Source organism: Callospermophilus lateralis, chromosome 8 (assembly GCF_048772815.1).
Source record: "Callospermophilus lateralis isolate mCalLat2 chromosome 8, mCalLat2.hap1, whole genome shotgun sequence".
Lineage (NCBI taxonomy): Eukaryota > Metazoa > Chordata > Mammalia > Rodentia > Sciuridae > Callospermophilus > Callospermophilus lateralis.
In genome coordinates, this window is record NC_135312.1 from 116,224,330 (window position 1) to 116,252,232 (window position 27,903).

At 34.1% G+C, this 27,903-nt stretch overlaps 1 protein-coding gene across 1 annotated transcript in view; it reads left to right on the forward strand.

Annotated features, from left to right (window-relative positions):
- Iqcm (IQ motif containing M) overlaps nucleotides 1-27,903 on the forward strand; it is a 316,123-nt gene that overhangs the window by 217,059 nt on the left and 71,161 nt on the right. Inside the window, exon 11 of the mRNA XM_076864082.1 lies at nucleotides 20,662-20,823. Coding sequence (XP_076720197.1) covers nucleotides 20,662-20,823 — 162 coding nt within the window. The remainder of the gene's footprint in view (nucleotides 1-20,661; nucleotides 20,824-27,903) is intronic.

Sequence of the window (27,903 nt, forward strand, 5' to 3'; positions counted from 1 at the left end):
GGAAATAAATAGAACTACACTACCTGTTTAAAATAGACAAGTTTCACAGCATCATAATATGTTCAAAGTCTATAAAATCACAACCTCTTGATTGCCAGTGTTAACAAAAACTTGTTCTTTAATTACCTATATTGCATTCGGCTTCTGTTTCCTCCCGAAACCCAATTATGGCTAATAGCAGCAGTAAGCTGTAGTCTCGTTGTTTGTGGAAGTTCATTTTAAAATGCTCTGTTTGATTATCTTTTGTCTTAATGGCTTGAAGAATTGGGTTCAGATTTTCATCAGACACCTCCAGGTTGTAGTCTTAACCTCACTGTCATACATAGATGCAATCCTTCCTGACACAAGGTGGATGTCTTTTTTATTTTTCCTAACCAGAGGCTGTTCCCTAAATGATGGAAATCATGCTATTTCCCTAAGTTCTCACTAACATGTATTTCAATGCAGTAATTCCAGCACCTCACACCAAAGGGATATTTTAAATTTGGAGAAAAGGGATGGAGAACTTTTATTTATCCCTTCCTCCTACAAATCCATTTTCTCCCAGTGTGGTGTTCATTGCCTAATCATTCTCCACAGCTTAGGTTCATATGTTCTCCTGCAGAGACTAGCAGCCTGTCTTCTAGAGCTGAATCCAGAATAATTCAGCAGTCTAATTTCTGATTTAATTTCGCGGCTCTCCAACTGTGGTGTAAACCCAGCTCTGAGAATTGAATGCAATTTGTGGCACTTTGCCTCAGTTGCAAATGCTATGTCTCTATTCTCATTCTCACTAGAGTCATTGTTTCCATGATAACTAATGGGCTCCAAGTGGAAAAGGAGGAAAAATCAAATGTAAGATAAACAGGAAAAGACAGAAATTCAAACAGTAGGAAACATTTCTATTGCTTTATTGAAAATCAACTTCAGTGTACTCTGTGTAGGTTGTGTCTGTTGTAGAGACGGGAAGAGACTGTAAATTTTCATTTGCATCTGATACTCTTTCTTTTCCCTTCCGTGTCTTCAGACAGCCAAGGAGAAACACAGGCACTAAGACAATGGGGCTGGGTTGCTATTCAGTACAGCTGTTTATCATATTCTGAAGGAGTCATTTTCTTTCTGAAAAAATGTCATTATTCTGGTTTTGGTCTGCCCTTGACAAAGATTCTTTTCTTGCACAGACCAGTCAGCCCACGAGAACCTTTGCACTCAAAGTGCATTGATATCAGCAACATCCATATCACTTGGGCTTGTGTTAGAAATGCAGAGTTCCAGGCTACACACCAGACCTGCCAAATCATACTCTGCATTTAGGCAGGACAGATATTAATATTAATATTAACAAGATCTCCAAGTAATTCATAGGTTGCTTAATAAAAATTACAAGGAAAACCCTTTTAAGGTTTTTTTTGTCTAAAGAGGTAGTAGGACATACATAATAGATACAGCCTTTAAAAACATCACCTTCACATTTTCTAATACTTCATTTAAAAATTATGCTATTGAAGAATAGGAGTTGGCTTATTAACAGTCTTGGGCTTTTGTATATCTTCTTTCCCTACCTTAGATTTGATTTTCTTCAAGTAGTTCTAAGGGAATTCTTATGTATCTTCTTCTGTCTATGCTACTGGCCATTTGGACCATTTGTATTCTGGGCTCATGGTCTCCCCTAAATCTCTTCCATATTCAGCAGTATATCACTTCTCTTCTTTGGCAGTATAATAAGCAACCTTATAGGATGACGCAAGACAAGAAATTTCTATTGAGACTAATCCAAGTTTTGATAAAGTTCAGTCTGTTCTGATAGGAATTTCTTCTCTTCAAAATGATCCACACTGCCAGTATAGCTTCAGGATGGATAGATATGTATATAAATTACCTGTCAATTTTAATCGGCTTCACGTTGCTATTGATGAGAGACTTGCCATGCTCGAGTTTTTCTTCCTTTTTTTCCCAATTAATTTGGACACTGAAAATGAAATAAAAAATAATATATTTTCTTATGTTTCTTTTCTTTGACATTTTCTAATCTAAGCCGATGTAAACAAAGACAGATGATCATAAGCATAATGGTTATTTTTAAAATTCCAATCGAGGGGAAGTATTTTGATGTTTTAACATAGTAAAATTGGTCATTAATGTTACTTTGCCAGGCACAATAGCATTCCAGGTAACCATTTAGGTGTTAGAACACTACCTTAATGAAATGTTTTCATACAGTTTTAACAGAAAAACTGTTCAAATTGTATGAAGCTAGTATTTTGGGGAAAACAAGATTTTTGAAATCATTTTTTTTAAAGTAGACACTTTTATTCCATTAGAAATAAAATATCTCAATAATTGTCAGTACCTCTTGATTCATGTACCAAAGGTGGGTTGCTGCAACCTGCACAGCTGTTAATTCAGGTCTCCAGACTGGGCAGGGAGGAGATGGAGAAAAGACAAGCAGACACACAAATAGAGAAAAAGCTGGGTATTGGTGGTTGACTACAACCCTGTTAGGGAGGTGGTGACACACAACAAGCTCAGCACACTTATTATATAGGTATAAACACCAAAAGGATTCATTGTGAGAAAGTTTCTTCAAAGTAAGCAGAAACAAGGTCATGAGTATGAGCAGCACAATTATGATTATCAACTTGCTCCCATGGCTCTCCACCCGCTGAGCAGCTGGTGTCTGAACCTCAAGGTCAAGAACTAAACAGCTCCCTGGCTGGCACAGAACCTCCCATTGAACAGGGCGTCACCATAGCAACTTGGCAGTCTCAAATTGATGCCTTTCCACTGAGAGTTCCCAAGAGAGGTATTGCCTCTGTCACAGGACAGTTCAAGACCCATAATTCAGTCGCCACTCCTGACAGTGGGTATTGAAGAGCATTTGAGCTCTGTGTGTCTACTTGTTTATTTACATATTTCTTCACTTGACCCTTTCCTCCCTTCTCTTCCACCACTGAACACTTGGGTTGCTCTGGTCCCATCCCTCACTCCTTCCTCCCTTTTCCTCTTCCTGCCTTTCTTCTTTCATCAGTATATTTCTACTGGTCCTCCTTTATGTGATACCCTCCCCCCAAGTCTGTCTTCAATTCCAGAGATCTTTTTAATGTGAGGCAACATTAATACATTGCTTAGTATAATTCAGATACTTTAAAAATTTTACTTAGCAACTCTACGCTGTGTATATCCATCTGCATCTATTTCTGAAACCTTGAAATCAAGTTAAACTTAGATTTTAAAATTAATAAAAAGCCTAAGAACCGATGAGCACAGTACATAATGGGAGAAATACTTGAAAATCATATCTTACTAGGAATTCACATCCAGAATATGTAGGGCTTTTCTAAAACTCAGCAACACAAAAACAGCCCAATTCAAAAATGGGCAAAAGACTGGAAAAGACATCTTCCAAAGGTGCACAAATAGCTAATAAGCACATGAAGAGGTGCTCAACATCAGCAATCATTAGGAAAACGCAAATCCAAACGACACTGAGATTCAACCTTGTACTTGATATTAGAATGGCTGCTATCTGAAACTCAAAAGATAGCAAGTGTACATAAAATAGTTATGCTGCTGTGGAAAACATAATGAAAGTTCCTCAAAAAATGAAAAATAGAATTAATTATACCCTATGATCCAACAATTCTACTTTTGAATATATATGCCAAAAATAAAAAATAAAAACACACAAAAACCAAAAAACAAAACCCTTAAAGACAGATCTTAAAGAAAGGTTTGTGCAACTCCATGTCCCAAACAGCACTATTTACAATAGCTGAAACATAGAAGCAAATCAACTGCCCATTATATATAAGATGTGGTGTAGACATACAAGGGAATATTATCCAGCCTGGAACATGAAGGAAATTCTGACATATGCTACAAAATGGGAACCTCGAGGACATTGTGCTAAGTGACACAAGTCATAAAAAGACAAATACTGTAAGATCACATTTATATGAGCTACATAGAGTAGGCAAATTCCTGGAGGCTGAAAGTAGAAAACTGGTTGCCAGGAGCTAAGGAGGAATGGGGAATTTATTTTTTTTTAATGAGTACAGAATTTCAGTTTTATGAAATGAAGTGTTCTGGAGATGGACAATGGCGATGGTTTGCAAAATTCTGAATGTTTAATACTACTGAATTGTACACTTAAAAATGATAAACATTTGTTATACATATTTTTCCCACAATAAAAAATATTGGAAAATAATTGGAGGAGGGGGGATCCCAATTTTGTTTTGTAGTTACTTCTTGGTTCTCTTTTCAGTTAACTCGCCAGCTTACCTATAGTGAGTACCTCCCAAAGTGCCACTGGCAAGACCAAGGCAAATGGCGGAGAAAGACCCTCTGACCCTGGGGGGAGACAAGGTGACAAGAACCTCAGCCCAGAACACTCTTGCTTGTATCACTCCTGGGTGTGTCTTCAGAGAGGCAACTGTTATTTTATAACCATCTTGAATATTTGACCATAACACAGCCTTTCAGCATAGGGAGTATAATGTTTCTTTAGGTATTTAGAACTTTTTTATTTCCACTTAGTCAAAGCCACTCTATGAAACATATGGGAACATTCTGAAGGCATTAGACAGGGATTCACACTCCCACTGCACTATAATCTAGTGGTGCTGAAAGTAAAATAGCAACAACAGAAACCCTCCATCTAGCTTTATTGTTATGACTTACGTTAGCCATTTACTAGACTGGATGGCTGCCTAGGGCACCCAAAAGATAAACTATTTAATCTGTGGTAAAGCAGAGTCCCAAAACTTAGTATTTTACAGAGGAGAATGGAAACTAAATAGTTTTTATAGGTTAGATTTGTCAGTTTGCAACCTATAAATCAATTATTAAATTCCCCTGTTCTTCACCACTTGGAGAAATGATTTTGCTGCTAAACTATTAAATTCTGGTTTAGCTTTCAGAATGTTTAAGACACCCAACTAATTTGTCTATAAGAACATTGTATAAAATAGTTTGAATCTCTGTTTTCTAATCTTTTCTATGAGAAAATGAACTCCTCAGTTGTTTTTCTGTCTTGCAAACTACATATTAACCAATTAAAACCTACCACACAGCAGGGTTACTTAATTTTAAAAGACTGGCATTAAAGAAAAGTCAAAAAACACTAAGAGGATTAGAGAATAATCTCACATTTTAGAATTTAAATGCTCCCAATGTTTTCACTCATTTCTTACTGCTTTTCATTAATCCTGGCTTGTAAATTATATATATATATATATATATATATATATATATATATATATATATATATATATATATATATATATATATATATTGGATTATTTATTACACATACTGTGTACTGCTTTAGGGAAATTTCTCTTAAATTCTTTGTTGTTAATTTAATATAAAGAAATCCCATTGTTTTTCAGATGGCCAGGATAATTTAAGGAAATTGATTAGCACAGTGCCTTAATTATTGGCACTTTTCAGTGCTTTTCAAACTCTTCAGTTTGTTTTCCCAGTACAATTTTCAAAGTCTTCTCCTGGGGTGCTTACTTCTCCTGGGTGACTCAATTCCTGTCCCTCTTCTGAACTCCTCTGTGTGCTCTGCTCTGTGCTGCCTCATGGGCTATTAGTTATAGCACTCTCCCTCTCTTTTGTCCAGGATTGCCCGGGGTTGGTCCTAAATGGACTCAATATGACATGTACAGGGAGGAAAAAGGAAGTAAAAGAGGGAGTCTATGTGAATTTTCTGATTTTTAAAATTCTCCCTCTGAAAATGAGGACAGCCCTTTTTCTTCTTTCCCATGTTTTGAAAAGAAGCATGGTTGCCATAGAATTACAGAAATTACAGAAAAAAATTACAGAAAAAAAAAGAATTTTAAAATTTATTCCTAAATCCCATCTCTAAAACACAGTATAGTTATCATGGTATATTTCCTTTGAGTCTTCTTTCCTGAATTATTTTATACAATTTTGATATCACTTTTGTATTTTTTTTTCTTTCTTCAGCCAACTAATCTCTGATGCCATTTATTTATTTTATGGATTGATTGGTCAGACTAATAGCAAAAAACTAGTATTTTTAGGCCTTGTTTTAGATTTCTTCAGATTTATTAGAAATTTTAAAACTCAAATGAATTTCATGATTGCTTTTTCTATTTCTATGAAGAATGTTGTTGGTATTTTAATTGTAATTGCATTAAACCTGCATAAGGCTTTTGGTAGTATGGCCATTTTGACGATATTAATTCTTCTTATTCAAGAACATGGAATATCTTTCCATCTTCTAAGATCTTCTTCAATTTCTTTCTTTAGTGTCTATAATTTTCATTGTATAGGTCTTTCACCTCTTTTGTTAAATTGATTTCCCCATTTTTTTTTTTTTTTGAGGCTGTTGTGAATGGGGTAGTTTTCTTAGTTTCTCTTTTGGAGGATTCATCACTGATGTATAGAAATGCATTTGATTTAGGGGTATTGATTTTATATCCTGATACTTTGCTGAATTCATTTAGTCTAGAAGTTTTCTGGTGAAGTTTTTTGGATCCTCTAAGTATAGCATCATGTCATCAGCAAATAGCGATAGTTTGAATTCTTCTTTTCCTGTTCATATCCCTTTAATTTCAATTATCCCAGGGCAAACGACCCCTTTCTTGCCTGCTCTGGAAGCACAGATTAGAAGACAGCAAGCTGATTGGTACATCTTTTCTATTGCACAGCACATTTACATAACACTGTTTTTGCTCTCCCAATGGTAGTGACCCCAGTAACTAATAGGAGATAACAGAGGCCAGAGAGATTTCTAAGACCAACACAGATTTATTTGGGAACAAATAGAACATTACTTTCCCAGGTAGTCTTAATTATAATGTAGTCCAAAAGCAGAAGTTTCTCGAAGTTTTCTGGTAATCCTGGTTATAAACAAGTGAAAGAGTAAAAACTAGATTCATTTTAAGAAATTAAAGTGGTATTATTTTGAGTATTGCATAGCGAAATCAAACTGGAATCAGACATATCTAAGTTTGGAACTACAGCTTCATTTAGAGTGGTGGGACATTCAGCAAATTGAACCTTTCTGAGCCTTTAAGAAAATCTTGGTAAAATGGGAGTAACAACAAAAGAAATCTTTGTGGTTGATGGGATCTCATGTGTGGCAATGCATAGGACACTAATTAGTTCAGCCCTAAGAGCAGGGTCCAGTATTGACTGGGATGAAGGTGCTGGAGAAGCTGGACAGTGGCTTGGCCACAGGGGTCAGGGCATAGCAGTCAGCATGGTGTACTGCTAGGTGGGCAGTGGCCATGGGGTGGTGCCTGCTGAGCCTCAGGGATGGAGGCATGAAGTGACTACTCACCTGCTCAGAGAAGGGTGTACCTAGCTGTGGCTCTGGTTTCAACATCTAAAGAGTAGTAGCCACGTGGACTTTGAGGGCAGAGGGGCACAGCCTTAGCTTCTCTCTGTGGTAGCTCAGCTTGTGGCTCTGGGGAGCTTCCCAGGCTGAGGTGAGAGCATATGAGGGCTGCAGGAGTCTCAGTATTGAGGACTGTAGATGTCTCTGATGGTAATGATGGATGCTGGATCTTCTTGCTTGCTCTCTCCTTTCTTTCTAGTTCTGACCCAGGTGATCACATCTGGGGAGATCAGGCAGCAGAGACAGGGTGCTTTCGCCTCTGTTCTGTCTATCTTGGGTTTCTGTGGGTTGCAGTATTTCTGGCTCCTTCTCTGGTGTTTCCTTTAATGATTGTATTCTGGTTGAAGTATACACTTGTTTGTTATTTTGTGTGTGGGGGAGGTGCTAGAAGCTTTCAGTCAGCCAGCCATCTTGTTGACATGGTGGATTTACTTGACTGGTTTTCAATCATTTGCTCTTCTTTTCTGGAGTCTTAAAGTTAGTTGTTAAAACTAAACTAAAATCTTGAGGGTAAATCTTATTTATTTATAATTTATTATCCTTTCTGTACATCTGATTGGGTTTATTAAAAATTTTAAGAATTTTTGCATCAGTTTCATGAGCAGTATTTTTCTGTAGTTTTCTTGCAATGTCTTCGTCTTATTTTTACATTAGAATAATTCTTAGTCTAATAACAAATTGGCAAGCATTTTTTCCTATTCAAATACCTGAAGGTTATTTCAAAAAATTATGGTCCTTTCTCCCTTAAATTCTAGGTAGGATTCATCATGGAACTCTTATGAGCCTGGAGGATTTTGTGGAGTTGTGTTCACTTAGCAATTGAATTTCTTTCATAGACACAGCTGGTTTCTTCTCCAATCAGCTTCAAATACTACCCTGCATTCTATCAAATTATAACGGAATGAAATTAGAAATCAATAATAAGATAAAAAATAAAAGCTACTCCAATATCTGGAGACTAAATAATATGCTATTCAATGAACAATGGGTTGCAAAATATATGAAGGAGGAGATTTAAAAATCCTTAAAGGTAAATAGAACACAGTACAACATATCAAAATCTCTGGGACACTATGAGGGAAGTACTAAGAGGAATGAAGGAGTGAGGACAATGAACTCATTGCATGGAGTTCATTCCTTAAGAGAAGAAAAGGTCAACAAATCAATGACCTAACATTACATCTCAAAGCCCTAGAAAAAGAACAAATAAACCCCAAAGCAGTAGTGGAAGATAGGAAATAATGAAAATCAGAGCTGAAATCAATGAAATTGAAACAAATCAGAAACAATTGAAAAAAAATAATAAAACACAAAGTTGGTTCTTTGAAAAAATAAATAAAATTAATAAACCATTAGCCATGCTAACGAAGAGAAGGAAAGAGAAAACTCAAATCACAAATATACATGATGAAAAAGGAAATATCACAACAGACACTACAGAAATACAGGAGATAATTAGAAATTATTTTGAAAATTTATACTCCAAAAAAATAGAAAATATCAAAGGCATTGACAAATTTCAAGAGGCAAATGATATGCCCACACTAAATCAGGATGATATACACAATTTAAACATATCAATTTCAAGCAAGGAAATAGAGGACACCATCAGAAGCCTACCAACCAAGAAAAGCCCAGGACCAGATGGATACACAGCTGAGTTCTACAAGACCTTTAACGGAGAACTGACACCAATACTCCTCAAGCCATTTCATGAGATTTGAGTCTTTCAAAGCAGTTGTAAGTTTTATTACAGTCATTTAATTTGTTGGCATAAAGTTGTTTATGATATTCTCCTGTTGTTGTTTTAATACTTGTTCATATTACAGTGATATGGTCTTTCCTCTGCTCATGTTGGATTTTTTTTTTGTGTGTGGTCTATTTCGAGGCTCAAATCTTGCCAATTCTCTTAATCTTCTTAGAGAATCAATTTTAGTTTCATTGATTTTTCTATATTGATTTCTGTTTTATATTTCTCTCTTTTCTGCTCTGATCTGTATTTTTTTCTTTTCTTCTGTATCACTTTGGGTGTCATTTTGCCTATCTTTTTCTAGAGACTTCAGGTAAAAGCTTGAGAAATGTTTCTTTTCTAATCTAGGCATCTGTTATTAAAGATTCCAAAGCATCATTTTTCTGACAACCTGCAAATGTTAATATATTATGTTTTCATTTATTTGTTCAGTTCGAAATATTTACTAATTTTTTTGACCTTGAGGTTATTTAAACGTGTCTTGTGTAATTTTCAAGGATTGCAGGATTTTGCTGAATTCTATACATTTGATTTTTCATTGAATTCCTTTCTAGTCTTAAAACATTCTATGTCTTAAATCCTTTGAAATGTATTAAGACTTTTTTTTTAACTTCAAAATTTGCTAATTTATTTTGTAATATATTTTGTGTGCCTTTAAAAATAATGTGTAATATGCTGCTGTTGGTTTAAGTGTTTTATCAATGTAGCTAAGCTGGTGATAGTATTATTCAATTCTTCTGTATTCTTACTGATTTTCTATTTGTTTTATCCATTATTTTGGGAAGAGCATTAAAAACTTCATAGTTTCAAATACTTATATTTGTTCATGAATCTATAAAATGTCTTTTTTTCCTTTGAATGCTTTAAAGATTATTTGTTTATCATCAGTTTGCTACAATTTGATAGATATATTTTGCCATAGTTTTATTAATTTTTCTTATTCCAGAGGTTTATTGAGATTCTTGGACCTGTAAGTTTATTATTTTCATTAACATTGGAAAATTTGATGTTATTTCATCAGATTTTCCATTCTGTCTGTACTCCACTCTTCTCTTTAGGGGACTTAACACATATATTAGGGCCCTTAATGTTGGTTCCACAGTTCACTGAAACTGTATTTACAAGTCTTCTTTCCTTGTTCGTTTTTTGCACAACTTCTATTGCTATGTTCTCATTTCATCCATTTTATGCAGTGTATGATCTGTCATTCATCTCATCAAATGGGTTTTTATATCTCAGACATTTTTCATGTCCAAGTGTTTGACTTTAGTCTTTATTTCATTCATGTCTCTACTTAACATGCTTAATCTTTCCTTCAACTTCTCAAATATATGCAATGCGTTATAATAACTTTTAATGTCATTATCTATTAATTCTATCATCTGTGTTATTTGTTGGTCTGTTTAGATTGATTCATTTTTCCTCTCAGGATGGATTGTATTTTCCTATTTCTTTTTCATGGCTGGTAATTTATTGGATATTAGACATTGTGCATTGTGCCTTGATGATACTTCATATTTGTATCCCTATAAATACTCTTGTGATTTTAATACCTAAAAAATCAATTTCTTACAAACCAATCTCAAATGACTCACTGTCTTATTTTTCATCTCTAATGTCACTATGTCCTTTTCCCGTGGTACAGAAATAATAATTTGTATGTATTTGTTTATTTATGTCTTTATTATCTATCTCATATCCTATTAGACCATCAGCTGCATGAAGGAGCTATTCTATTCCTATTAATAAAGACAGTGTCTAGCATTTAAAAATTAATAAATAAAAAAAAATTTAGAATTCTTTTATTTTATTTTTTAAAATTTTATTTATTTATTTATTTATTTTTAAATTAATTTTTATTGTTGGTTGTTCAAAACATTACATAGTTCTTGATATATCATATTTCACACTTTGATTCAAGTGGGATATGAACTCCCATTTTTACCCCGTATACAGATTGCAGAATCACATCAGTTGCACAACTATTGATTCACATATTGCCATACTAGTGTCTGTTCTAAACATCTTGTTTTGGGGACTTAATGTGCAAGATACTTAAATAAATATAAAATATAAGCTGTCTTTAGGGTTATAATAAATAAATTATCTTGAATTTTTTTACCAGATCAGTAGAAAAATCATAGGGCAACATAAATTAAGGGACAGTTCTATTTCTCAGAGGGAAAATAGATATTCTCTTTTTATTTTCAACTGCAATTCTGAGTAAAACAAGTCAATATAGCCTGAAATATAAACATCCTGTAAAATTCCAGTGGAAGATTTCAGATTTGGGGATATATCATCAGAGACACAGCAGTTAGCCTGTTATGAATGGGATGCAAGAGAAACAATTTGAATAAAAATGGCAAAGTCATGGAATCTTTTTTTTTTTTTTAATTACCCAATGAAGATAACAATTACCCTAAGCACAGGCAAGTTTAGCAGAGCTATTAAATTAGCTGTAAGGTATAATTTCGACCAACAGGTGGGACCTGTATGTTTGATGTGTGTTTGTGTGTGTGTGTTGCTGGAGATTAAACCTGGGGTCTTTTGCATTCTAAGCAAGAGCTCTACCACTGATTATATCCCCAGCCTTGTGTATTAGATCTTATAATTTCCTTTTATTAGAATCATATTTTTAATCATGCAGTATCTGGTTTATTATATTGACTTCAATATTAATTTCTAACTCAGATACCTGGAGTATGGAATGTATATAAGCTTAAATGCATGATAACTAATATGAGAAATATATGTCTAAAATTCAGAAATATACATAAATATATATCTAAACACAGACATAACACACTTCCATGAGCCTGAGGAATCCAGATTAGCCCTACCTTGTTGCTTTGTTGAATGTTTAGTTACCATTCTCTCAGGCACTTAGGTTTAGTTAATATTAATTTTTTAACTAAGGAGACATGGATGTATGTGCTCTGGAAAATCTGTCTACAGGTTATATTGTTCACAGGGGAAGCTGGTTGTGTCAATAAAATGTCTCTAGGTTTCAGGGTTAAAGAAAAATAATGAACATTGCAACTATGAGCAAATCACAGTGTATTAAAAACATTTCTAACTCAAAGAGGAGTAATTGTTGGTGGGTAAGGGAGTCATTTAATTAATAGCCCCTCCTTCCTTTCTTCCTTTCCTCCTCTTCCTTCCTTTCCCCCTCCCTTCTTTCTTCTCAGGGCTCCTCCTTCCTTCCCAGGCCTGACACATACTAGGCACATGCTCTACCACTGAGCTATATCCCTAGCCCCCAAGTTCTCTATTCATCTAGTCAAATTCATCTATTTTCTTTATTTTGTACTATTTCTGAAGATTATCTGAAATCATTTCCTAGAGTATATTATATGAACTTTCCCCCTCTTTCCTCAAGATAATACAATATGTTGGGCTCATATTTGTTATCAATTTAACTAATATCTCCTGTCAATTTGCCATGGACTACTAAAAACAATCTGTTTATTATTTCTGCCAATTCATTTTATCTTAATGCCTGTTAATCTGTTTTTCTTTAGTTTCATTATATTTTTTTTAGAAAATCTTCTTTAAAGCCCCATTAAAATGGAGATAGCAGGTCTCTAATTTTCTTTATCCTTTAAGCTTGTTATCCTATGAAAGAAATTAAATACCGTGCAGTGGACCACATACACATTTATAAATTACATAGGCCTATCTTTATTCAAGCAATTAATCTTGGTCTTTTAGGGAAAAAAAAAAAAAAACTAAGGGGAAATAACCCTTGCTTTGTATTTCCAGGAAACAGCATGCCCAAAACATTTAAATTTCGCTGTTTTCTCCCAAATGCAAATTGTTAGGTAAATTTATTATTAAACATTTGGTTAGATCTAGACAATAGCTTAAAATGATGTATTCATGTATTATGTTAAAGGTGTGCTGTTTACAAAAAGTTATGTAATGAGAATTAAAGAAACAAAGTTTTTTTTTCTTCCAAATACCTTTAATTCACCTGGTGAATGAAGACAGCAGAAATATGTATGTGTACAACCTTTTGCATTTTCATTGGTAACCAAACCTCTGAATTATTGGAGGGTAATGATATGCCTGGCTGAAATATTTTGTTACCAATTGAAAGTTTAGCTTTGTCAGGGATGAGTCTGTGCTTGTTTTGGTCCTTCTAAAGAGTACTTTTAGAAATTTAAATACTTAGATATTTCCTAATTTATCAAAAACCTCCACTGATAACCCACTGATAAAATGAGAAAATCATACTTCCTTTTATTTCTCTTCCCAAACATCTCCCTAACTGTAAAAAGAGCTTATGATTTAAACATGATTTCAAGGTTTCTACATTTCTCCTTTTTCAACAAGTCCTTTAGTTGTTTGATCCTGCAATTCTATATTTTCTGTGTGTTTGAACAAGTTCAAGGCTTACCATTTCCTGCCTCCCTCCCTCCGCTTTTCTTCCTTCCTTTTATTTCACCATTGACTTCTTCATTCTTTAGTTCTCTATTTTGATTCAATTTTGTTGGCTGTATTTTAACAAAATTTAGTATTTGATTTTGTTTTGTTGTATTCCTAGAAGAGACTGTGGGTACTATATTTCCTAAAAATGTTTTTTTGAAATTTTCACACTTGGCTTCGTGAGTCACACAATTTTCTGAGAACATTATAGACATTTTTATTTTTCCATTAGATATTGTTTTGGGAATCTGTTGCCAGCTGTTATCACCTGTGAGAAGTGATTTGGATTCCCAAAGAATACTTTCTATAGCCTTAACTTCATTAAGCTTTATCCTTAAGCTCATGATCTTTTTGATGTCTAAACTTGACGAGGCTATGGTTTCCAGTTATTCAATCAAATTCTAGACGGATGTTGCTGCAAAGGGATTTTATAGATATGATTGAAGTACATAATCAATTGACTTTAAGTAAAGAAGATTATCATGGGGATGGAGCTATAGCCGAGCATGCACAAAGCCCGGGGTTTAATCCCAAGTAACACACACACACACACACACACACTATCCTAGATAACCTGGTCAGGCCTGGTATAATCATTTGAAGCGTTTTTAAAATAGATCTGAGGCTTCCCTAGAAGAAATTTTGCCTGTGACTATTAACTGCAGCCTGGGTACAATTTTATGCCTACCCTATGTTGTATTCTGGAGCAGATAACTTATTCTTGGGTTTCATAGGTCCATAGGTAAAGAAGAATTGTACCTCAAGATGAGGTACAATCAGGACTTCACCAATATGAAATTTTACATGTATCTGTTCTAAGAATGCTCTCATTTAGGTCTGAAATTTATTGTTTCTGTCAAAATTCTTCAAAGTTGTTGGAGGTTGTGGGAATTTCAACTAATGATGCAGATACACACATACAAATACACACACTCTTGGTAGATTAAGATATACTCCCATTGGGATATTATTACCATTGGTACTTATAAATAAATTGAAGCTATGAAATTGTCCATTTAAAAAATAAGTTAAAGTCTTATTAATTTCTTTGCCCACTTTTGTTTCCAAATGAATTTAGAGTAATCTTAACTTTTCTATGAATACTAAGCAGGTCAAACTATAGAGATCCATACCAGTGAAACCTCAATAAATCTGGCAACTGAAGTCCAGAAATGGTCCAGTTCTGAAAAGCAGCACATTTATTTTAAAGATACATAAAAAAATAATAATTTGGTATTCAGTTGGAAAACCACACCATGAAAAGATTCTCACTTATTTGGATTTCTTTTTCACTGTTTAAAATAAAATTGTATTATTTTTACCTCCCCAATTTAGGAAGAGTCCTAAGTCATGAAAAGTGAGATCAGTCTTTTAAAAAATATGTACACATATTTTTCATGTCAGGCTGCCATAATGGTTGAGCAAAGGCATAGAGTTAAGCCTATTATAGTTAATTGCATTTTTTTTTTTGCTAAGGGATTAAAATAGTCTAGAAAATAATACTTAAAATAATGAAATCAGTAATCAACTGCATTTTAAATTAATATTAGTGGTGAATAATGTCAAGATTGGTTGACTTTCTCCCTGCCCCTAAAGGAGTGGTATAAATATAGAAAAATGACCCAAAGGCTAGTATTTCTGGTGAGAAAACAAGGGGGCAGGGTATTTCAAATTTCATTTAACAATTAAGAGTGGCAACACTTAATTGGAAATTTTATGTTTCCAACCTGGAAGGTAAATGTATTAAAATACTCTTCCAAACAAAGTAAAAAAAAAAACCATATCTAGTATGTTATGTATGGTAAACCCAATAAAAACTGTCCCTGTGCTCTCACCTTAAAATAGTTTGTGTGACACTCTTATTCTTAACAAGGGACAGCGTTGTGACTGAGGTGGGAGCAGCACTTGTCCTTGGTCTGTCACAGTGAATTCCTGTTAATGTGTTTAAACTGGCCATCTTGAGACTCAGCCTTTCAGAGAAAATGATGAGCATATCTTAAAATAGAGTACTTAAAATTAATGATAGTACTCCTCCAATCTTTTATGAGGCAAAGTTGGAGTCACTTCCAACATACACCCACATTCTTTCACACATGCATGCATACACACACACACTCACACACATGCTTTTAAAAGAAAGAACATGCTCCTCCTAGGGAATACTCATAATTCCATTAGAATTATTAATCAAAGCTATTTAGTGTTGGGAAACTATATGATTTTTTAAGTAAAGTAATATGATCTGTGTTTCTGTCTGAATTCCATGAAGACAGACAAAAAGGGAAAAAGTGTTTTAGCTTTCTATATCAAGCAATGTATTTAACTTACTAACGAGTCTAAAAACTAAGAAAAAAATCTGAAAATTTAAATAATAAGATATTTCTTTGCATTACTATAGTGATGCAGTTGTGTACAATAAATCAAAATTCATTCTGCTGTCATCTATACCTAATTAAAATAAATTAATTAATAATAATAATAATAAAAGATATTTTTTGAGAACTCTTTGTATTTTATTCCACTAAAGAAGGAGACCTTCTGAAATAAATTGAAGAATTGAATGGCTCCAATAACCTAGTTTTTTTTTCTGTTTTGTAGTAGAGTTTTGACTGAATTTATAAAGATATCTATCAAGGGCATGATTTCCACATTTAGCTTTTTAATTAGTGAAAAATATTCTGGCAAAATTTATATGCACCCATTTTTGTGAACTGAAAGGATTTGGAGTAAAAATTTGTTATATTTCAACTTTTTAAAAAAATTCATGTCCTAATTTATGTTATTTATTCTCACCAGGGTGTTAATAGACATTTATGCTCTTATGTAAATGAAGTAATATCAGTATTTAATTGTTATATGAGATCAGTGGTCCTTGCTTTATCTCTGAGTTAGGTCTTTCCTGAAGCATGTTGTTTAACTTTCTTCTTACCCATTTTATTCTGTGGTGTTAAATTTTAATGTTCCTTTTCCTCTCTCATTGATCTTTACACCTTATATTTCAGTTTAAAAGAAATTAGCATTAAGAAAGTTGCATTATTTTAAGAATGGGACAGCTTTAGATTTACTTTCTCTTATCTAAGGCATATGTAATTTTTCATATTGATAAATTGATATTCTTAAACCTACTAATGAACAGAAAAAAAGCTTAGATAAAAATGACATGACAAAAAAGTATGGCATTCATTTTTTTCAAATCAAAGAAAATGAATGCAACATAAAGTGCTTTAACCATGTGGTGACAAGACAGTAAAAGCAGAGCATTTAGAAACTGGCCGATTTCAGTGGATTATAGATTATTTGTCTTCCAGTTCAAGCTCATGTATGGTAGCCTTCTACTGAAAACGTCATGTGACTGAACAGGTCCATGAGAGCTACATTAGCATTTTAATGAATGCATAATATTCACAGTAGAAGAAAGCCTACATTACCTGTTCCCATCTTTTTTAGCTTGTGATCTTGGTGTTGGGTGAAGTATACCTTTTATTTTTGGAGATAAATTTAGCCAGTAAGAGAAAGCCAGTAAGACAAAGTGACAGTTCGACATTTACCACCATTTAGATTTTAGTGCAGACATTTTATTTGCCTAAAATTGAAGCATTTGTCTTTATGAAAAAATGAAGTGCTTTATTAAAACTAATCAGTATAATCCTATGAAACAAAGTTACTAAACATTGATGTTAAACTGAGGGAATTAGACATAAATGCTCTGGAGGGCAGAAGCCTTATGAACAATGTGGTCCATCACACTAAGCACAGCAGTTACTCCTAGTTTGTCCTACTTGGTTTCTTTTTTCTTTTTTTCTTTATGACTTCAGAAAGAAGCCCTGAACTCTTTTATCTCCTTATTTTGTATGTTACGACAAACTTGGGGGTTGTATGTAGTTTAGCTATGTGGTTTCTTGTGATGTAACTCTCCATCCTTCACCTCCTTCACAACTGGAAAAGTGACCCACTGCCTGAGGATCTACCCTGCTCAACTTCTTGAACTCTGAGTAGGGCCAAAAAGTAATTCAGGGTTTACTCTTCAGTGTTACAACAGTCCTAGTTTCCTTTTCTTCTGTTGACATAGGAGGAAAAGGAATCTACAATTTGTAGGTGATATATTTAGTATCTATCCATATCTGAACGTATGTCAGGGTGTTTTGGTTTTGATTTTTTTGTTGTTGTTGTTAGAAGAGAATAATTTTTAAGTTTCCAATTTTAGAAAAGAAACAGCCTGGTGGGGTGGGGACACACCTGTAATTCCAGTGGTTCTGGAGGCTGCCGTGGGAAGATCACAAGTTCAAAGCCAGCCTCATCAACTCCTCAAGGCCCTAAGTAGCTTAGCAAGATCCTGTCTCAAAATAAACAATTAAAAAGCATGATGGAGGCGGAGGGTGCTATGAATGTGGCTCATTGGTTGAGCACCCCTGGGTTCAATCCCAGATATATATAAAAAAGAAATAGCCAAGAGTTCTATAATATATTTCTAATCAAAAGATGCAGCCAGATTGGGGATACGTGTGTCTAATCCCAGTTATTCTGTAGACTGAGGCAGTTTAAGGCCAGCCTATGCAACTTAATGAAACCCTGTCTCAAAACAAAAACAAAAACAAACAAAAAACGAAAAACAAAAAAACAATAAAATAAAATAAAAAGACTGGGTATGTAGCTAATAGTAGAGCCCTACTGGATTCAATCCCCAGGACCAACCACCAAAAAAAAAAAAAAAAAAAAAAAAAAAATTTGAAAAGAAAAAAGAAAGAAATAGCATATTTATTTCCAACTCAATTTTTATTATTATTGAAATAATAATAATTAGAAAATTAGAAATGCACATATCTACTGCTTATATATCATTTACTCTAACAATAACTGAAGAAGTTAATATATCACCTGGAGATAATTGATTTGTTTAATATTCCAAGTCCTACTAAAGATGGTTCAAGAATTAGAACTCAAGACTAGTTGTATAAGTTTGGGTCCAGTCAAGAGGCAAAAAATATGTAGTAATTTGAGCAAGAACAGTTTTTAACTATGACAGGGATTGAGGTAACTGTTATTATCTACTAAGGCATAAAAAAAACTCTACAGAATTGAGAACGGCAGGTATAGGTAGTAGCCACTCCAATTCTGTCTGAGGCAGAATACCTATGGAAAGAAAAAATTTTAAAGAAGGCCACTTGCTCCCACACGGAACATATGTCAGGGTGTTTTGGTTTTGGAGGAGGTGTAGCTGTGGCTCAGTAAATGGTGGAGAATCTTCTGAGGGGACATGCTAGTTGGTTTCATGAAAAGTCCCTTTCTAGGGTTCGTGAGAAAACTGTCCCTAGGGAGATATCACACTATGGCGCTCACGGGAAACCCGTTTATAGAAAGGTCCTGCACATGGACCTCTCTAGGAAGCTCCCAGTGGTGGGAGAGGAAGGCTGTGCCCTGGGTGGGGGGGGGGGGGCGTGCCAGGGAAGCTGCCCTTCCTGGCTGGCCACTGTGTACCACAGGAACCTGCCAAAAGAAGCATCCAGAACCAAGAAGATCCCCTTCATTCTCTAGTTCACTTGACTGCCATTTGTGGTTGACACCTAAAATAATGCCACATGGCAGGTAAAAATGTTCTAGTCTCTCAAGGTTGGATTTGGAGCTGTAAGATAATAGATTGATAGCTGACTCCATGCCAGTATCAGACAATTGAAATCTATTTTCTTTCTTTCTTTCTTTCTTTCTTTCTTTCTTTCTTTCTTTCTTTCTTTCTTTCTTTCTTTCTTTCTTTCTTTCCTTCTTTCCTTTTTTCTTTCCTTCTTTCTTTCCTTCTCTCTCTCTCTCTCTCTCTCTCTCTCTCTTTCTTTCGGTATGAGGGGAAAGGGTGCCAGGGGTTGAACTCAGGGGCACTCATTCACTGAGCCACATCCCCAGCCCTATTTTGTATTTTATTTAGAGACAGGGTCTCACTGAGTTGCTTAGCACTTCGCTTTTGCTGAGGCTGGCTTTGAACTTGAGATCCTCCCAAACCCCTGGGATTATAGGCATGTGCCACAGAACGAGGCTAGCAGAAATCTACTTTCTTAATCATTATACCATACCGTCTATTACTTTACCAGAACATGTGACTTTTAACAAAATAAAGGCAAATAAGAGGAAAGGAAGGAAGGAAAACATAGCAAGATTTTAAATGGAGGTTTGCATTATTAGCATATCTATTGTCTTTGAAATGTTTCTTAGGTAGAGGAAAACTTTAATTGCTCAGAAGACTAACCCATTGAATTTTAAGGCACTGACTTGGCAACCAAAAATGGAAATTGCGAACTGGAGGTCCAAAGGCCATAGCCAAATTTTATTTTTCACTCTACAATTTAAATTAATTTTTAATTACAGTTTCCACATCTAGTTAATGCAGGTCATGTTCAATTGACAAAGATTTGTTGGCAAATATCCTCAAATATCCATATCCTACCTGATGCATTTACAGAAAGATCTAGGCAAGTTAACTTTTCTGGGTCTCAGTTTCTTCACATAACAGAAACAATAATAATAGTACCTACTTTATTGGTACATTATGATAATTAAAAGTGTTAATATTTTTAAGTACTTAAAGAAGTAATCTTTGTATCTAATAAGGGCTATATAAATGCTTGTCAGATTAAAAAAATCAATTACAGCATATACATTTTTATATTTTCTTAAAATCCATAGACTAAAATATTAATTCTTTATGTATTTCCAGTTTATGAAACTTTATGTTTAGTTATAACAATTTTGTCAGATTAATCTGATTCCATTGTTTCATAGCAATTAAAAATATATCAATATGTTATAGAATGTACAATGTGAATGCTGTTCATTGGTTATCTTAATTTTTTTCTATAGTTTTAGCAAAGTGGTAGCACTTGAAGATGATATTAGTAAAGCCTTTACTCTTTAATTTTTGCAAGGTATTATATGAACAGTAAGATTTTTGGCAAAGAAACTTTGATGACAGAAAATCTGTAGTTTCAACGTAACTTTCTTTCTTTTTTTGAAAACGTAGTTTTCAAATCAGTAGCTTCTAATTTGCGTGTCCCAAACTAAATATGTTAGATATACTGTAAATGTCTAAAACTTAAAAAATTTCTGCTTAAATATTCTTTTTTTTTCCTTTTTTTCCCCACAGATAAGTCACTAACACATCCTGAAGTGATCAAAAGGGCCCATGCAATTGAACTGTTATTTATGCTCTACCCTCCTAAAGGTGCCCATGTGGGCAACAAAGGCAGACTAAAGTCAACCTGGCTGAGACCCGTAGTAAATGGAGAAGAAGGATATAAATATATAGGTAAGATCTGCACTTGTTGTTTGTATAATGAGGAAATGATGCTTCGTGCTTGCTTATCACTTGTTTATCACTTGGATGAGATTGGGCGTTACATAGTAGGTTCCCTTTACTTCATAGGTATTATGTTTGCAAATTTAAAATATCTGTTTTGTATTTTGGTGCCTTTGCAGAATTTTGGAAGCACAGTATATATACCCATTCACCTGTTGATGGACAGGGATTTTTTTACTTTTGAATTACTGTAGGTAAAGCTGCTATGAACCTTCAGGTTCAGGATTTTGTGTAGACATGTGCTTATGTTTCTCTTAGCTATCATGTTTTCCAAATTGATCATACCATTTCATGTTCCCCCATGTGCAGAGAGGATTTGCTTCTTTTCCACAGCTATATTAAGCCTTACATAATCAGTCTTTCTAATTTTAGCCGATATAATAGATACATGTGTTTGGTATCCCATTGTGGTTTTAATTTGAATATATATAGTAAATAATGAGAGTTGGCATCTTTTGAAGTATTTGTTACTTCTGTGTCTTCTTTGGTGAAGGGTCTGTTCATAGCTTTTGGCTATTTTATAATATTTAGGATCGTTATTAAATTTAGAGAGTCCTTTAGGTATTCTGGGTACAAATCCTTCAGTACATATGTGCTTTGCAAATATAGTTTATCTTTTCTTTCTTTCAATAGTATTTTTTGAAAAGAAGTTTTAAATTTTGGAAGTCCAATTTGTCCTGTATTTCTTTATGGTTTATATTTTTAGCTAAAAAATTTTGGCCAGACTTGGGGTCACAAAGGTATTCTTCTAGAAATTTTGTAATTTTAAATTTTATATTTCAGTGTACAATTGGTTTTGAGTATATTTTTGTACATGATTCAAATCATAGATTGAAAATTTGTTTCTATATATTTATATCCAAATTTTCCAGTAGTATTTATTGAAAAGACTTTCCCCCTTTGAATTCACTGAATTTTGTAAAAACTAAATAGAACAAGAAGATATGTTGTTGGCTGACAACTACATGAAAAGGTAATTAACATAATTAGTTACTAAGGAAATACACATCAAAATCATAGTAAGATACCATTACTTATCTATTAGGAAGGTTAAAATTTAAAAAAAAAAAAACAAAAAAACTTTACATCTAACAATACCAGGATTGGAAGGATATGAAGATTGTGTTGCTAGTGGGAATTCAAAATAGTACAACTTCCTTGGAAATATTTAGAAATACTTTTTAAATAAAATTAAAGAAATTTTAACCATAAAACTTAGCCATCCTACTCCTAAGTAATTATTTAAGATTAATGAATTATTTTTGTACACAAAAACCTACACATGAATATACATAACTGAGTTATTAACTACTAAATGCTGGAAATAACACAAATGTTCTTCAGCAGGTGAATGGGTAGACAAGATTTGTTCATCCATGCAAATGGAATGCAATAAGCAGTAAATTAGCTCTAAATAAAAGGGAGGCCAACTTCACTTAGCATTATCTCTCCAATGCCATCCATTTACCTGCAAATGCCATGATTATATTCTATTTTATTGCTGAGTAAAATTCCACTGTGTATAAGTGCCACATTTTTTTTTTATCCATTCATCCACTAAAGGCCATCTAGGTTGACTCCACAGTTTAGCTATTGTGAATTGTGCTGCTATAAACATTGATGTGGCTGTGTCCCTGAAGTATGGTGTTTTTAAGTCTTTTGGGTATAGACCAAGAAGAGGGATAGCTGGGTCAAATGGTGGTTCCATTCCCAGCTTTCCAAGGAATCTCCATACTGCTTTCCATATCGGCTGCACCAATTTGCAGTCCCACCAACAATGTATGAGTATACCTTTTTCCCTACATCCTCTCCAACACTTATTGTTGTTTGTCTTCATAATAGCTGCCATTCTGACTGGAGTGAGATGATATCTTAGAGTAGATTTGATTTGCATTTCTCTAATTGCTAGAGGTGGTGAACATTTTTTCATATATTTGTTGATTGATTCTAAGTCCTCTTCTGAGAAATGTCTGTTCAGGACCTTGGCCCATTTGTTGATTGGGTTATTTGTTTTTGATGCTTAGCTTTCTGAGTTCTTTATATACCCTAGAGATTAGTGCTCTAAAGGCCGAACGTTTTCTCTGATATAAGGAGGCTGACTCATAGTGGGGTAGGGAGGGAGAACATGGGAAGATTAGACGAACTCTAGATAGGACAGAGGGGTGGAAGGGAAAGAGAGGGGGCAGGGGATTAGCAAGGATGGTGGAATGTGATGAACATCATTATACAAAGTATATGTATGAAGACATGAGTTGGTGTCAACATACTTTAGATACAACCAGAGATATGAAAAATTGTGCTGTATATGTGTAATAAGAATTGTAATTCATTCTGTTGTTACTTATTTTTTAAATCAATAAAAAATAATGGACAAAAAAATAAATAAAAGAAAGGAAAGGATTGACAAACACAGCAACATGAATGAATCTCAAATGCACCATGATAAGTGACAGTGAAAGAAGCTGGATTCTGAGGCCATGCACTGTACGATTACATTTAAATGATAGTTTGGAAAAAACAAAACTATAGGAGCAAACATCAGGCCTGTGGTGCCCAGAATTTAGGGCTGGTGGTTGGGTATCTGCTACAAAGAGGGGATTCTGAGACTTGGAGGAGCTGTTCTGTATCTTGATCACACTAGTGGTTGTACAAAGTCAAAACCCATAGAACTGTACACCAAAAGTAGTAAATTTTATTGCCCATAAAAATTTTAAAAACTAAACCCAAAATAAAAAGAAAATTTCAACCATTGGCCAGCATCTCCATAAAAGATGTATACGTCATTTGTCATCAGGGAAATATAAATTAAACCACAATGAGATATCACCACACGATCTAACCAAAGGGCTCAAATTTAAAATACTGGCCATACTAAGTATTGGCAAACATGTGTAGCTACCAGAACCCTAATATTCTCTCACTGAAAAACGTAAAATGGTACAAACCTTGGCACAATATTTTGGCACTTTCTTAAAAAATTTAACGTACACCTGTCACACAACCTGATCACTACACACCTATTTATTTATCAAAAACTTTTTTTATCTATTCAAAAACTTGTGAGTAGTTCTAGAATCCATTATTGTAAAAGACTCAAACTAGAAACAACTAAAATGACAGAATAATTGATAAACATGTTGTAATATTTCCATGTAGAACACTAAGACATAAAAAGAAAAAATCTTGATACTATTGAAACAGACAGTATTTATGAATTCTAACATAATTGTGCTAAGTGATGAAAGAGAGCACATACTGTATGATTTATTTCTATAAAATTGTAGAAAATGCATACTAACTCATAGTGATAGAAGGCCTGTGGTTGTGTTGATGGGGATTGGGAGTGGGAGTAAGGGACAATGGGGTGGCAGCATTAGGGTGATGGAAATGTTTGTCAGTTTGATTGTGGTAATGGTTTCATGGATGCACACATGCCAAAATTCATCACATGATACACTTTAAATATATGTAGTTTGTTGTTTCTCATTTATACCTCAATAAAGCTATAAAATAGTGAAGCTTTTATTTTGGTCATATGTTTGAAAGAGATTTTTCTCTTTCAGTTTTAAAACTTGCATGTTAGACATGATTTAAAGAGGGTCATGAGTTGGGATGTAGCTCAACAGTAAAGAGCTTGCCTTGGATATATAAGTCCTTAGGTTTGATCCCTAGCACTGAGAAATAGATTAGATGCTGGTGCATATGAATCTCTACTTAAGAGCATAGTTCTGTGAAAGCCCAGAGGAAGAGGAGGTAAAGAAAGAGAAAATTATGAAAAAAAATAAAAGAATGTCTCAAGTTTAAGGCTTCAGGTTCTGTAAGATGAAGAAAAACCCTGGTTGCTATTTATTTTCTCTTTGCAATTGTCCACCTAAAATTACCAGAACATGACTATTTCATTCTATAGATTTCTGTTTTTATTTAGATCCCATTTGCGAATATTTTTATTAAATAACTATAAAGAAAATATCCAAGTGGCTTTATATCATAAATTGAAGTCTCCATCTTTCAAGTTTTTATGCTGGTCTTTTCCCCTTCTTATTGGGTAAGTGACCAGACACTTGCATCTTTTTGAATTACAGTTGTTATTAAACTGACTGACAAGAGAGTTGAAGCATTTGCCATGAAAAAGATTAGTCTATTTCTGAAGTGCTTTCTGAAACTGAGTAACTCCCTAACTATAAACATTTTAGGGAAGATAGCTCTGGGAATTTATGATATGTTCCAATATTAATACTCCACAATGTGAGCACTGTTATTTATTGATTTCACTCTATAGATTCAGAGATGTATCATTAGCAAGAACAGATGAATAGTTAATAGAGTTACAAATGCTCTATAAATGCCTTGGGTTACTAATAAATCTTCTAGGATTAGGACCATGCATTCTCTAAAAGTTTTCCTGGTGTGTCCATATTTTCATATCCCATCATTCCTCTAATAGCGGTTTGGATATAACTGGAATGCTGCATGAGTCATAACTTTGATTTGCTTATGCACAAAGAATTTCTCCTAAATGATAATTTTATAAGCTTAGACCAAGGTTAAAAAAAAAGTCTTCAATTATTTTTTCAGAGATCTATGTCTTGCCAGACAGACTTATTTTCAGAAAGGCTGTTTTGGAAAGTTAGTCTTTCAACATGTTTTTGCTTGTTTTTCCTTATGATCTATCTGTCCTTGATCTCCCCTAACTCTCTCACAAAAATAGTTTTTGTTCCAATCCCTCATTGAGCTTTTGTGACCTTCGTTAATTTTCAATCTGGAAGCTGTAGATTACAGTAAGTAACATCCTAGCCCTGTAACTTTTGGAATTTAAATAGAGATACCTTGAAAGGTATAGGTTAGCCATTATCTTTCACGAAAATTCTTTAGAGAATACAAATGGATGATTAAATTACTTTCTCAAACCAATGGTCCATTTTAACTGAAATCATATTATTGTATTACTGTAAGGTTTCTAATTAGTTCATATCCTGAGTAATGAGCAAAGACTTCTAGTGCTACTACTTCTTTTTTATATATCATTTAGTACACTTCATATCATAAATTCTACTTGCCCTTATACCATATGGTTACTTAAATTATGTAATTAATACTGTAACCTGATTCCCTGGCCTAATCACTGTTGTGTTACCCATTAAAAGAGTACAAAGTATCCTTTTATGTCATTCAGTTTGTTCCATGGCCTTTAGGCAAGATTTGATGTATATTAACCAAATGAGAATCTATCCCATCTTTAAAGACTGAAGCAATTACACAGTCGTCCTTAACAGTTAAGTCTGATTTTCGATGATCTTTTTCAGAATGACCTGCTTTGCAACATCAGTAACATAAGACTTTCTTATCTAATATGCCCTTTATTGCAGGTATAACATTTTCAATATTCACAAAGCAAAGGTTATGCTTAGGTTGTTATGACTCTCTCTTTTTTTCTAGACCAAATAAAATATCCTTCAGAAGCCTGTCTTGTAGTTCTTCATACCTTTTGGAACTTCTCTCTAAACATATTTTTCCCCATATTGGCTCATCCTTTTGAGAGATGGAGCTCAGAATCAGACATTATAATCCAATATATGTTTGATTTATTATGAATATAATTTTAGCTACTGCTAATTCTGCTTATATCCTGGCACCCTTTTAAAGACTCTTTCAGTGCACATCCCAATATTTACTTGGATTTCTAGCTATAATTTTGATCTAAATTTTTCTTATTTTTTTTCTTGTGGTTATTTGATATTGTGTGATTTATTTTCCTTTCTTACATTTATGCTCCTCCCCTGCCCTGGTTTTCCTTCACTTATTGAAATATGTACATTTATTACTCCTCACATAATTAACCTGAATTTTGAGCTTATTCTTTTAGGGTTTTTGGAGAATAAAGATGATTCTTCAGGATGAATCATTATAATGTGAAAAACCCAAATTCTGATTTGAAAGGAACTATATATAAATACCACAGGTATCTGCTCAAGAATAGGAAATGACCTCTTGTAATTTAGATAAGTTCATATGTGCTATGGTTAGTTCAGTGTCGTGCTTTGCCTGCTTGCTTTAGGAGAAGAATGTTGTCACTGAAAATTCTATTTTTATGTCCAGTGGGACTTGTCTGGGTCTGTGCCCGTTCATCTCGTTTTGCTCACTGTACAGGGCCAGCAGTGTCTCTCTCCTGTTCTCTAACTCCTGTTTGGTTTCCTTTGTTAATGGTAAATGAAGAGAATGTGTTGTCGTGTTTGGGGAAAATATTTTATGTTTACAGGGTTCAGCTGGTTAAATCTTTACACACTCGGTACTCACAGGAACCATCCCAGAGAAAGATAAAGATGTTATGGTGAATCTAGTTAAAGTTTTTCAACTGTGCTCGAGTTACTAAAACTTCTTCAGGATGATGATATGGATTTTCTCATTTAGAGGAATGAATGTGTGCTATGTGAATCCCATTTTTCCTTGTACTTCAGTGATGAAATCTGAGATGTGTCTTCCACCCGCAAACTCAGCTTTACTGGGTTTGGTTCTTAACTGGTTGTCCTTAAGTTGAGGAGAAGATGTTAAAAGGGCATCCTGTCTATAATGTAAAGGAAACAGGAGTTGAATATTTCCAAATGTTTATGTTTACTTAACAACTCTTCATCAGAGTCCTCCTATATGTTGGCAAGAAATGTTGAGAAATATTCTTAATTCCTGTCCTTGCAGATCCAAAACACGGTCATAATTTTTGTTCAAGTAGGCCCATTGGAAAGTGCTCTTGGTCCATGGGTCAAATACAATGCTATGGAATGAAGAAATCTTGAAATCTTGGAATTACATCTAGAAATGACAAACAATGATATTAACCTTCAGTATCTGACATGAAAACACAAAGCTGAATTCATTGTCCACTATGTAAGAGAGAATCATGTTAGTGAAGCACATTCCCTCAGAGCCAAGCTGACGGATAATCTTTTATAGGGTTTTTGGGAAATGCAGAAGCTGGTCTCCAAGATGGCCTCAGTGATGTGCTTCCTGGTGTCCATGCTCTTGTGCGCTGTCCTC